The following is a 12,921-nucleotide window of genomic DNA, read 5'->3' as shown; positions in this document are numbered from 1 at the left end:
AATGTTAAATAAAAGGCACATAATTGTTGCGTGCTTTCTGGCCAAGCAACTATAAATGCTGTGTTTGAATTGCATCATGCAAATACCATTTCCTTTGTGAATATTTTTTTCATCGTGGAAACAGCTCCCTTTAGGGTCAGGTTGGCGGTGAAAAAAAACAAAAAAGCATACAAGGACACTTCCAGAATCTTCCCTCACTGCTGTACACCATATGGTTACCATATCATTTCATGGGGATCACTGGAATCAAAGATGCAACTTTTTTTCTAATTTTAGTGCGTTTCCTCAAAGGAGACATTAATGACAAAAACCATATGGTTATGGGAACGCGGACCTTAATAACTGCATTCAATCCCAGCTGTAACAATATGCATTAAAGTCTTGTTTTCATTAGGCTAATGTAAGCCACAGACTCTCGATTCTATTTCATGTTATGGAGAATCATTTACAGGAAAGATATTAGACACCATTATAATTACTTTCTCTGGTTCTGAGAATCCACCCTCCCCCATTACTTTCTGCTGTCACTTTTTCTTGGTTTGGTGTAACATTTAAATGGAATTAACGCTTTGAGTACTGATTTTTCAATGGAGATTTGAATGTTTATTTTTTTTAAATCTGCAGAAATTATTTTGCTGAGAATTTCAAATAATGCATCTAATAAAGGTATCAAATTCATAGGGCTGAATTTTCCATTCCAGCCCCCTATGCAACCGGAAAACCTGCCTGCAGTCAATAGACCTATTGCTAGTCCGTCAAATTTCCATTCTGCTGTGGTGATTCCCACGGTGGGCGATACCAGAAAATTTAGGTCATATTATTACTTCATTCAGGCAGCTGTTTAAAATGTTTTAATTTATGACACACTGAATTTTCTGCAGTCTAACTTGTATAACGCCAGTACACACACTTGTAAATTAGAATAAAGGTTCAGATGTAGAGTACATGAATGTAACCCTCATTTTATGAGGAGCACCTGCAGATTTCATATCTGCTCCTGGATTGTCTGAACCAGAGTATGCACAGATGTGATGCCCTATTTGCTCCAGCACTGGACTTCAATACCTATTTGTTCCAGCACTAGGCTTCAATGCCACAGCATTTCCATAATACTGCTTGCATTTTCTAGATTGGGCACAGCCATCTATTTCTTTCTGTTACCACAAGATTTTGTTTATTCTTCAACTTCCCAAGCTATACCCTCAAAAAAACTCCCACTTGTCCACAACACCAATCCTGACGTTGGGCGCGATTTAACAAAAAAAAGCCCCTTTTTGGCCGCGAATTGCGGGGGGTGCGAATTGCAGGGTGTTTCTTGAAGCCTGTAGCGCTGAGAATGACCCAACTATCAAATTTTTGGCCTCGGTCGGGAACGCCCCGCCGAGGCTGCACTTGCCTCCCTTCCATTTCTAAAGGATGTCCCGAACTCTCAATCCCCCTTCCCCTCCCCACGGCCTCCAGAATTCCCCAATGCCCCAACTTACCAATTAGGGGGTCCTCCTTGAGCCCCACCTCGAGGGCAGCGCACCCTTGTGACAGATTCTTGGCACCTAGGCAGCTTGGTACTGCCAGCCAGGCACCCTGGCATTGCCAGGGTGGCACTGATAGGGTTCCTGGGTGGCAGTGCTGAGGTGCACGGGTGGCATCGTGGGTGCCAGGGTACCAAGCATCCTAAATCTCTCGAGAGGTGAGATTTCACGTTCTTGTTGTGTCACCGAGTCGGGCGAGATGAGGCCGTACGATCACGCCCGTTATATTTCACACACAGTCCTCCTTGTTCATCATTTTCATTCTCACTGATTTATGGTGACTTACATGCCATTTAAAAAATGTCTCTGCAGCCTGGCACCATTCAAATCTGGTGCTGTTGTAAGCTCCTTTTGCACACATTGATCTTCTTGATTCTGTATTTCTGCTTTATATGCCATAACTTTAGGTTTACCATTGATGGCAGAATAAAGAGATTGAAGAGGTAAAGAAAACTAAATAATGAAAAGTACTTAAATCAAGGGCAGAATTTAAGTCAGGCAACAGGGCCTCAGCCATAGAACCATAGAAGGAGGCCATTCAGCCCATTGAGTTTGCAATGACCCTCTGAAAGAGCAGCCCAACTAGGTAGCAATGCTAACCATTGTGTCATCGTGCCACTGCCTGGAGAGTTGGGAGAGCCCTGCTTAACATCCATTGGAAAAAAAACACGATATTAAGTGCCAACTGGGAAGTGGCCAGTGGTGTACCTTTCCCCATTATTGTGGGGCAGCACGGTGGCACAGTGGTTAGCACTGCTGCATCACAAAGCCAGGGACCCTGGTTCAATTCCGGCCTTGGGTGACTGGGTGGAGTTTACACTTCCTCCCCGTATCTGCATGGGTTTCCTCCAGGTGCTCCGGTTTCCTCCTCCAGTCCAAAATTGTGCAGCTTAGGTGGGGTGGCCATGCTAAAATTGTCCTTAGTGTGCAGGTTAGGTGGAGTTACAGGGATAGGGTAGGGGAGTAGCCCTGGGTAGGGTTTTCCTTCAGAGGGTCAGCGCAGACTCAAATGGCCTCCTTCTGCACTGTAGGAATTCCCTGATCAGGAACCCGTAAATCTTGCCCCCTGAGCTGCCAGCAAATCGGAGGCCAACAGCTCCTTCATTCTCGGCAATCTCACTGGGCACAGTGAAAACCGCTGGCAATGCAGCCACCAGAGGCCCGGCATAGAGTTTTGCTTTTTGGCTTCCCTGCAGAGCGACTGTCCTGCCATCACTCATCGACAATCAGTGGCATTAGGATAAAGCCTTCATTGGCATTAACTGTCCATTATGATTGGGGCAGGAAAGCCATCCGCGAGACTTCCCTACTCACAGATTTGAGCAAGATAGATGGGGAAGGCAGTGGGGACCCCAGACTGCACATTCTAGCCCAGGTAAATGACTTCCCACCTCCAAACTCCCCGTGGGAGAGGAAATCAAGTTATGCACCAGGTGTGAGAGATCAGAAGTGTGTGACTAAAACACGAGAGCAGAAAGACAGATTTGGGTGTGGCCCAAATAAACATTTGTTATACACATGCATTGAAGGAACAAATTGAATGAATTGAAGGCACAAATGCAACTTTGAGGGAATGGTGTAGTAGCCATTACTGAGACCTGGCTACCAATCAGGACGGGAAACAAATTATACAAACGTTTTAAGGTCTACAGGAAAGATAGAGAAAATAGTGGAGAGGGAGGAGTAGTCTTGGGGATTCAGGATGAAATCATTTGATGATAGAAGAGGATATACTGGTTGGTAAGTGGGCAGTGACTACTTTATGGGTTGGGTTAAGAAATAGAAAATGAGTTACGGCTATCGTGGTAGTTGTGTTTAGGCGTCCGGGTAGCAGTTCTGATGTGGTAGATTGTACGACTTCAGAGATTAGACAAGCATGAAACAAAGGCAGAGTGGTATCACTGGACAAATATTTCCTTTCATTTAGATTGGGATAAGGAAATGAGCACATGTGAGAAAGTGGCCAGGTTAGCTTTCTGCAGACATGTCCCCTCGAATCAAGGGGGCATGCCATGAACCATATTTAGTATCAATTTAACAGTGTATGAACATTTATTCAATAACAATCATAACACTATGGACTTCAGTGCAGGGTTTGAAAGGGAGAACCTTGAACCAGTTACCGAAGGTCAGGCTGATTTCCATAGAACAAGGCCGAGACCGTCCATAGTTTTTCTTTTTATTCGTTCCTGGGTGTCGCTGGCCAGAACAGCTTTTGTTGCCCATCCCTAATTGCCCTTGTACTGAGTGGCTTGCTAGGCCATTTCAGTGGGGGCAGTTAAGATTCAATGCTGTGTGGGTCTGGAATCACATGTAGGTGCCAGACCAGGTAACGATGGCAGATTTCCTTCCGGACATTATTTAACCAGAGAAGGGTTTTCACAACAATCGACAATGGTTTCATCATTACTTTTCATTCGAGATTTCAAATTTCACCACCTGCCATGGTGGGATTCGGACCCAGGACCCCAGAGCATTACCCAGGGTCTCTGGATTACTAGTCCAGTGACAATACCACTACCCCCACCCCCTCCATCAGTGGTGTTCAAAAAGTATTTTAATGTGATAGAGGAGCAGTTAATAAACCTGACCAACAAGAGCTTGATTTGCCAGAATGGACAGCCAGGGACAACTAAAGAGCTAAAAGACAAAGAAAGAGCACACAAAAAGGCAGAAAAGGCATAAATCCTGGTGAATGGCAAAGATACCAAGAATAACCAAGGGTGACAAACAGAGCTTCAAAATGGAATTATGGAAGAAGCCTCGAATGGAACTTCAAATCGACACACAGGAGAGTAGGTCACTGAAAACCTGGACAGGGATTCTCTGTTCTGGAGCCTATGTGCTCCCGCCAGCAGAGTATTGGGACTGGTCTCCGCTGGCTGTCAGGGGATTTGAAGCCTGAAAGCCTTTGACACTTGTATCAGCTATTGCTTTAAAGACTTGTTTGAGGCAGCAGATGTTAGGGAAGGGTAAGTGAAAATGCAGTGATTTTTCACTGTACTACCTGGACTGCTCTTCAGGCATGGGTGACTGATGGGTGCGTTCTGATTGGAGGGGGGGGGGGGGTGAGGCTGGACAGTGGAACCTAACCCCCAGGACCCTTGGGGGACTCTCCTCTGCAGGGGCAGTTCATTAGTGCCCTTCTTCGCCCGATTGGGATTCTCAATCAGAGCGGAAGTTAATGTATATCCCCGACCTGATAACGGTGATACCACTGAAAATAAGGAAATGGCGGTATTGTTGATTAATGATTTTGCAAAAGTATTTATAGACACGTTAAACTAACAACTGTTGTCAGAAAATTACTCCGAGTCTGAAATTATTAATAGGCATAACTGAACACCTTGATAGTTTTCAGCTGATCAGAGAGAGCCAGCATGGATTTGTAAAGGGTTGGTCATGCCTGATAACTCCGATTAAAGTTTTGACGAGGTGACTAAAGTAGTGGACAGGGGAATGTCTTTGGCTGTTATGAAATACCTTCTGGATGTCCGTATAAATAAAGTTCCTCATAAGAGACTTTAGGTAAAGTTGACTCACGTGGAATTGAACGCAGGGTATTAACCTGGCTAGGAAGAAGGCTGAGCTGCATGAGAAGTGAGTAAGGAAAATAGGCAAGTAATCTAATTGGCAGAATGCGACTGTGCTGTTCCACAAGAATCTGTGTTCGAACCTCAACTATTTGCTGTAATTATTAACAATGTAGATGATGGGATAAAAAGTCACTTATCCAGATTTGCTGAAGACACAAAGGTGGCATTAAGAATGGATGCGTAAGATTACAAAGAGATATTGAGAGATTAAACGACTGGGCAAAACTGTGGGAAATGGTTCACAATATAGGCAAATGTGAGGTCATCCACTTTTTGACCTAAAAAGGATTAAACAAGATACTTTTTAAATGGTGCAAATCTAGACACAATGGAGGTCCAAAGAAACTTGGAGGTTCGGGTATATCATGCATTAAGACGTCATGAAAAAGTATAGAAAATAATCAAAAAGCTAATGAAATGTTGGCCTTTACATCGAGGGTTTGAGGAAATAAGGGTGTAGAAATCATGCTTCAGCTATACTAAACCCTGTTTGGACCACACCTGGAGCACTATGAGCAGTCTGGGCATCATTCCTTAAGAAGGGCATATTGACCTTCGAGCAAATGCAGTGTAGATCAGTCAGAATTATATTTGGACTCCAAGGATTAAGTTATGATAAAGATTGCAATCTAAACTTGTATTCCTTGGAATTTAGAAGATGGAGTGGTTTGATCAAAAATATCAAGGTATGAAGGGGAACAAATAAGATCAATAAGTGAGGAACTATTTCTGCTGGTTGGGAAGTCTAGAATGAGGTGGTGTAGTTTACAAAATATGGTCAGACCCTTGAGAGGTGAATTTGGAAAATATTTACACACGCAGAGTGGCAGAAGCTTGGAACTCTCTTCCACGATTACAATTGATGCTAGATCAATCAGGAAATTTAAAACTGAGGTTGATAGATTTCTATATTAAAGAATATGAGGTGTAGGCACTTGCCTGGTTGAGGTCAGTCATTGAAAGGCACAGCAGGTTCGAAGGGCTATATGTTCTACTCCTGTTCATCATTCTTATGCATTTATATAGCACCTTGCAAAGTGTTTCCTGCAAATTCAGTACTTTTGACTTCTAGTCACTGTTGCTGTGTAGGAAATGCAGAAGCCAATTTGCATTCAGGAAAGTACCACAAACAGAAATATAGTGATGACCAGATAATCTATTCGGGGGTGAAAAGCAAATTACAGTGGATGCTGGAATCTGAAACAAAACAGAAAATACTGGACAATCTCAGCAGGTCTGACAGCATCTGTGGAGAGAGAAGGGAGCTAATGTTTCGAGTCTGGATGACAAAGAGCTTTGACAAAGAGTCATCCAAATTCGAAACATTAGCTCCCATCTCTCTTCACAGAATCTATTCAAGGGTGTCGGCTGAGAAATTACACTTTTGGCTAGGCCACTGGGGGGGGAAACTCCCATGGGATAGTTTATATCCACATGAGAGGATAAAAAAGATTGTCAATTGAGGACAAGTGTGATAAGTGAACGGGACTTGATGCAAGTTAAGACGCATGACAGCAAAATTTTCGATGATCTCAAGTTTACAGACGGTAGAATGTAGGAGACCAGCCAGGGTGCATTAAATAGTCACATCTAGAGGAAATGGAGATATGAAAGGGTTTCAGCAGCAGTCTTCAATTCCTACATTGTTGCTTGAAGTCTGCCAGTGCATAATTATGTTTGTTATTGACTTATCTATCTGCGTACCATATTTTTTATTAATTTTGAATGGTTTGCCTTTCCAAAGTTTTGTTAGTTTTTTTTGTGTATGGTGTTTCCAAGAAATCAAATTTGAGCAATAATTGTAGACAATATGAATCTGTTTTTCCTCTTGTTGGGACAACATGAAACAGTTTTTCCAGTATCTTTTCTAGTGTTTGCAGGCAAGCTAATATCAATGCATAATTCTGGAATAAATACTAATGACTTCACGTTGACCTTGTGACACTGCCACAACCTGAGCATTTTCTTTTGTTTTCCGTTTTCTGATTATTTCCTTCCTTTGCTTCCCCTCCCCATGCTCTGAAAATTTTGCTGCTTTCATGGGGGTCATGGGGGCACTTGACCCACAGCCCTTGGCATCCTAGTTATCATGAATCGTGGCGATTTTTTCCCTCTTTAAAACCAGTGGTGCTGAGCACTTCTGCAGTTCCTGAGCTCCAACCTGTCTAAAGTTAAACAGATTAGAAGAGCCATCATCCATAAAGGAAGGCCAATCTTCTCTCCTGTTGTAGCAATTAATTATTACTTTATTACTTCAATTATACCACTGTTTTTGTCTTCCCCATTGGGAGTCCATTCCCCTCTGTATGGTATTCGTCCTAAATTTTCCTTATTACTCGACCGCATTGTCATTTATTTTGAAGTCCTATTCTGGATTTACTTCTCTCTCCTTTGTCATCACCGGTCAAATCAGTGTCAAACATCTCAGTCAGGACTGAAATGCTCAGGTCACTCTGATCTTTTCTCATAACTCTGCTCTTTGACACTGGAGGCTAGGCATATACACCATCTAAAATCCTTGAACATCTACCCTGTGTTTCAGTGACTAGAATTGGACACAGTACTCAAGATGTAATCGAACCCAAGTGCCATTTAGTTTGCAAAGGATTTTCTTTAACCTATATTTTATCAATTTAGCTATGTAGTTTAACATTACATCGACATTGTCCATTGCTACTCTGGTTAAATCTGAACACCTAGTCCTTGAAAACTAAAAGTATGTTTCATACTTGGGCTGTCTCAACCAAATCTGTGTTGTCCACATGTTGCTCGTTTTTCTTTGCTGAGTACAATGGGGCAATTCTCCGATATGGAGGCCAAGTGTTCGCGCCGTCGTGGACGCCGTCGCGTTTCACGACGGCACGGGTAGGGCCCGGGCACAACCTATTCTGGCCCCCACAGGGGGCCAGCACGGCGCTGGAGCGGTTCACGCCACAGTGCCTCGGCCAGCTGGCAGTGCCCAAAGCGCACACACCTGGGGGCCTCCAATCCCCTGGGAGACCCCCACAAGTGTTGTTCCCTCTGGTCCCTGTTTGTGGGGACCAATGCTGGATGGCACTCGACCAAGGTCTCTGAGGCAAAGGGGATAGATTCCAACATCTCGGGTGCCTCAAAAAACTGTATGTTAAAGTGAGACTAGCTGTCTCGCTCCGATATGCAGATTTGCGAAAAAGTGATCCCGTCAACAAGGGGCAGGAGATACATTGCAACATCTCGAGATGCTTTTCGGACGCAGCATGGCTGTTGGATCGCACCTTACATGTGGGATGTTTCCGTGAGAATGTGCTCAAGCTCCAAAAAAATGACTAAGGGTGAATTACGATCTGGTTCACGCCTGTCATAAATCAACCCCTCCCCCTCCCCCCCCCCCCCCACCCCCCAATTCATTTTTCGGGAATATCGTGCCCTCGGTGTCGCTTTGGCTAGCTAGTCCAGTTAAGGTTCCGGTCAATGGTGAGCCCAAGGGGTGTTCATGGTGACTAACCTGTGAGATTGTTGGACCATTTCATTTCGGTTATCATTGCCTGCCACTTGTGTAGCACCAATGGTGCCTGCAGCATGTCAACCCAGATTTATCTGGTATCGGTGCACTGCTACAGGCTTGAATATCTGAAGCATTATGGGTGAAGCTCGACATTTCGAATAATCAGAAAACAAACCCTACTTTTGTACTTTCATCCTTTGCGGGATGCTTATTAATGGAGTAGTTGAAGACCATAGAACCGAGGGCACTAGCAATGATATTCTAGGGCTGTGGTGACCATCGTCCTATGTCGCAGGTATGACTCCTTGTACAGGATACAGGGGCTAGTTTAGCACACTGGTGTATATCGCTGGCTTTTAAAGCAGACCAAGGCAGGCCTGCAGCACGGTTCAATTCCCGTACCGGCCTCCCCAAACAGGCGCCGGAATGTGGCGACAAGGGGCTTTTCACAGTAACTTCATTTGAAGCCTACTTGTGACAATAAGTGATTTTCATTTCATTTCATTTTCAAATGTTATAAATGTTATATTCCATTTTTGTGGCAAACTCCTACCAATACCATCACTATAACAATCATTTTGGCTGTTCCAGACCTAGTTGAACAATTGTGTCCATGCTGTATATTACTACTGCAGAGTCATTGTCCCTTTTCATAATTATATGGCTGCAGAGCTCCAAGTGTGGAACTGCAGCCAAATTTAACCTATGCTTTACAACACAATGCTAAAGCAATCCATGATGACTAGCATCCTGTCACGATGCAAAGCTAGTCCAAAAACATAGCTTCCAAGGGCAGCAAATAACTCATTGCGTTGTCAGACCACTTTTGTTATTTGCTTATTCATCCATCTATGAGGTCAGCAGGGTCTTAGCAGTTCTCCCATGTGGCTGTGCCGACTGTGATATTGTTTTTTGTGTCATTCTTCTTGCAGGCCAACCTGCCCCTGCTGCAGAGGGAGCTACTTCACTGCGCACGCTTGGCCAAGCAGAACCCAGCACAGTACCTCGCACAGCATGAGCAGCTGCTGCTGGATGCCAGCACCACCTCACCCGTCGACTCCTCCGAGCTGCTGCTTGATGTTAATGAAAATGGGAAAAGGCGAACTCCAGACAGGTGAGACAAATGGCAGCAATTTATCAACAGAATGGTTTCTTTTAGAGCCAAAATGTATCTTTGCGGATGCATCATCGGGGCAAAAATAAGCATGCGAGTGAATGCTGACTTGTGCCTTTTTATTTCTTAAATTGCAACACCTTGCTGTCAACTGGAAATTCTGAGTCAGGAACTTTTTTTTTCTTCCTTCTTTGTTCAGAGTTAATTAATGAACCCATGGTACTGTGTTTAATCCTGCCTCTAATCTTTTTATGATGGCAAGTGACGAGTAGCTTGAAAAATGCTGTTTTAAGGGAAACAACTGATAGTTTGCTGGGTTTCTTCCTGCATATGGTCAGCTGTGGATGAGTAGCTGCGGTGAGGTGGAGTCCATTAGAATAGCTCATTAAAAAGATCATTCTGTTTCTCCATTCGCATAGGGATGCAACAGTAATTGTACCGAACAAAATTGACTTCGGTATGGAAGAGTAAATATCGTATCTACTTGAAATATAATTTAGCAATAGTGTAGTTCGGAGCGTTTTGTGCTAATGAAGGAATGCTTATTTCAGGTTATTGTTGAAGCTTGACATTATAGCAACGAGACACTTATCGGGTATTTATATTTGAACATCTTGCGTTTTTTGCAGAACCAAAGAGAATGGCTACGATCGTGAGCCTTTGCACTCAGAGCATCCTAGCAAGCGGCCCTGCACTATAAGCCCCAACCAACGGTTTAGTCCAAATAATGGGTTATCCTACCAGCCCAACGGCCTGCCTCACCCAACACCACCCCCACCTCAGCACTACCGTCTGGATGATATGGCCATGGCGCACCACTACAGGGATTCATACAGACATCCCAACCACAGAGACCTCAGGGACAGGAACAGACCTCTCGGTGAGTGGATTTCTGTCAACACATGCAAAAACATATGAAATAACCATTCAGTTTTCTTGATTTATTGTCCGATGAACTGCCAAAGGCACAATAATGTACTAGATATCTAAAAGGATGAATCATGTTGAGATGATATATGTTTATTATTACTAGTGAACATCGCAAGTGCAATGGGCCAAGGCTCGCCTATAGACATTTGTGGTAAACTGGTGTGTTTGCTGAAGGATGGATGTGTCACTTTTATGTTAGTGATGAGAATTACAGGGATGGTGATAAGTTACTTGATGGATAATATAAAAAATGGCATGTTTTCCAGCAGAATAGCTTTGGAAGTCTGAAATTATTTTCCACTGTTGGCAGGGATGCATGGCACCCGTCAAGAAGAAGTGATTGATCATAGACTAACGGATAGGGAATGGGCAGAAGAGTGGAAGCACCTTGATCATGTAAGAAAATAAATCAATTTACTGAAAAGCTAACCTGAAGGGAAACAACTGCAATTTTATATTTATGCAACAGATATTTGAGTGTTTGTTCTTTAAAGTTTGAATGATTTATAAAATTTAGTGCTATTTATGTTTCGGAGTTAAATACAGGAAGTCCTGTGCAAATAATATCCTGTAAATATGCAACATGTAGGATTCTATAAACTAACTTTTCACTGTATTAAAAGTTGCATCTCCTTCCTGCATGCACTGTATTTAAATCTGTTAGAGCTTGACTGCGTTTCAGCTTCTAAGTTAGGGACAGTAATGGTATGATTAACATTTAATAACTGTGGATGTTGTTTCTGTGACTATGTGTATAAGTATATGATCAGATTTAGTGGCTCACTGGTGTACCCTGATATGTTGTTTCAGCTTTTAAACTGTATCATGGACATGGTAGAGAAGACGAGGCGGTCACTTACGGTCCTTCGACGATGCCAGGAAGCTGACCGTGAGGAACTTAATTACTGGATCAGGCGGTACAGTGATGCAGAGGATATAAAAAAAGGTAGTGGCAGCAGCAGCCATTCCAGACAACAGAGTCCTGTGACTACAGATGCTGCCCAACTAGGTAACAGTCATTAGGTACCATAACCTACTCTTTAATTAGGTGCAGTTAAGCTTATGATACTGGTGTTACATTGTAAACCTGGTACCGACTCCATATCAGTATAATTTAATCACTAATTTCATGGTGTAACATGTCAAAATCCATAATCGGTTCACCTAAACTGTCTTGTTCACCCAAATGGCTGATCTGACAACGTAGTTGCTTTGCATTGGTTCCATAAAACAGCTGATTCTGTCATTGGACTTTGGAAATGCAACCTTTACACCATTGCTCCACCCCCAACCCTGCTTCTGCTCCGCCCCCAACCCTGCTACTGCTCCACCCCAACTCTGCTTCTGCTCCACCCCCAACCATACGTCTGCTCCACCCCAACCCTGCTTCTGCTCCGCCCCCAACCCTGCTTCTGCTCCACCCCCATCCCTGCTTCTGCTCCGCCCCCAACCCTGCTTCTGCTCCACCCCCAACCCTGCTTCTGATCCGCCCCCAACCCTGCTTCTGCTCCGCCCCCAACCCTGCTTCTGCTCCACCCCCAACCCTGCTTCTGCTCCACCCCCAACCCTGCTTCTGCTCCACCCCCAACCCTGCTTCTGCTCTACCCCTAACCCTGCTTCTGCTCCACCTCCAACCCTGCTTCTGCTCCACCCCCAACCCTGCTTCTGCTCCACCCCCAACCCTGCTTCTGCTCCACCCCTAACCCTGCTTCTGCTCCACCCCCAACCCTGCTTCTGCTCCACCCCAACCCTGCTTCTGCTCCGCCCCCAACCCTGCTTCTGCTCCACCCCCAACCCTGCTTCTGCTCCGCCCCCAACCCTGCTTCTGCTCCGCCCCCAACCCTGCTTCTGCTCCACCCCCAACCCTGCTTCTGCTCCACCCCCAACCCTGCTTCTGCTCCGCCCCCAACCCTGCTTCTGCTCCACCCCCAACCCTGCTTCTGCTCCGCCCCCAACCCTGCTTCTGCTCCACCCCCAACCCTGCTTCTGCTCCACCCCCAACCCTGCTTCTGCTCCACCCCCAACCCTGCTTCTGCTCCACCCCCAACCCTGCTTCTGCTCCGCCCCCCAACCCTGCTTCTGCTCCACCCCCAACCCTGCTTCTGCTCCACCCCCAACCCTGCTTCTGCTCCACCCCCAACCCTGCTTCTGCTCCGCCCCCCAACCCTGCTTCTGCTCCACCCCCAACCCTGCTTCTGCTCCACCCCCAACCCTGCTTCTGCTCCACCCCCAACCCTGCTTCTGCTCCACCCCCAACCCTGCTTCTGC

General features: G+C 45.0%; 1 protein-coding gene across 6 annotated transcripts in view; it reads left to right on the top strand.

Moving 5' to 3' along the window:
• Nucleotides 1–12,921, top strand: part of runx1t1 (RUNX1 partner transcriptional co-repressor 1) — a 125,587-nt gene that overhangs the window by 74,851 nt on the left and 37,815 nt on the right. For all 6 annotated transcript variants that reach the window (XM_072468005.1, XM_072468001.1, XM_072468003.1 and 3 more), the window contains exons 5-8: nt 9,542–9,723; nt 10,353–10,603; nt 10,964–11,049; nt 11,464–11,662. In XM_072468005.1, the coding sequence (XP_072324106.1) occupies nt 9,542–9,723; nt 10,353–10,603; nt 10,964–11,049; nt 11,464–11,662 (718 nt within the window). The remainder of the gene's footprint in view (nt 1–9,541; nt 9,724–10,352; nt 10,604–10,963; nt 11,050–11,463; nt 11,663–12,921) is intronic.

This window comes from Scyliorhinus torazame, chromosome 11 (assembly GCF_047496885.1).
Source record: "Scyliorhinus torazame isolate Kashiwa2021f chromosome 11, sScyTor2.1, whole genome shotgun sequence".
NCBI lineage: Eukaryota > Metazoa > Chordata > Chondrichthyes > Carcharhiniformes > Scyliorhinidae > Scyliorhinus > Scyliorhinus torazame.
This window is presented reverse-complemented; position numbering and strand designations above follow the sequence as displayed.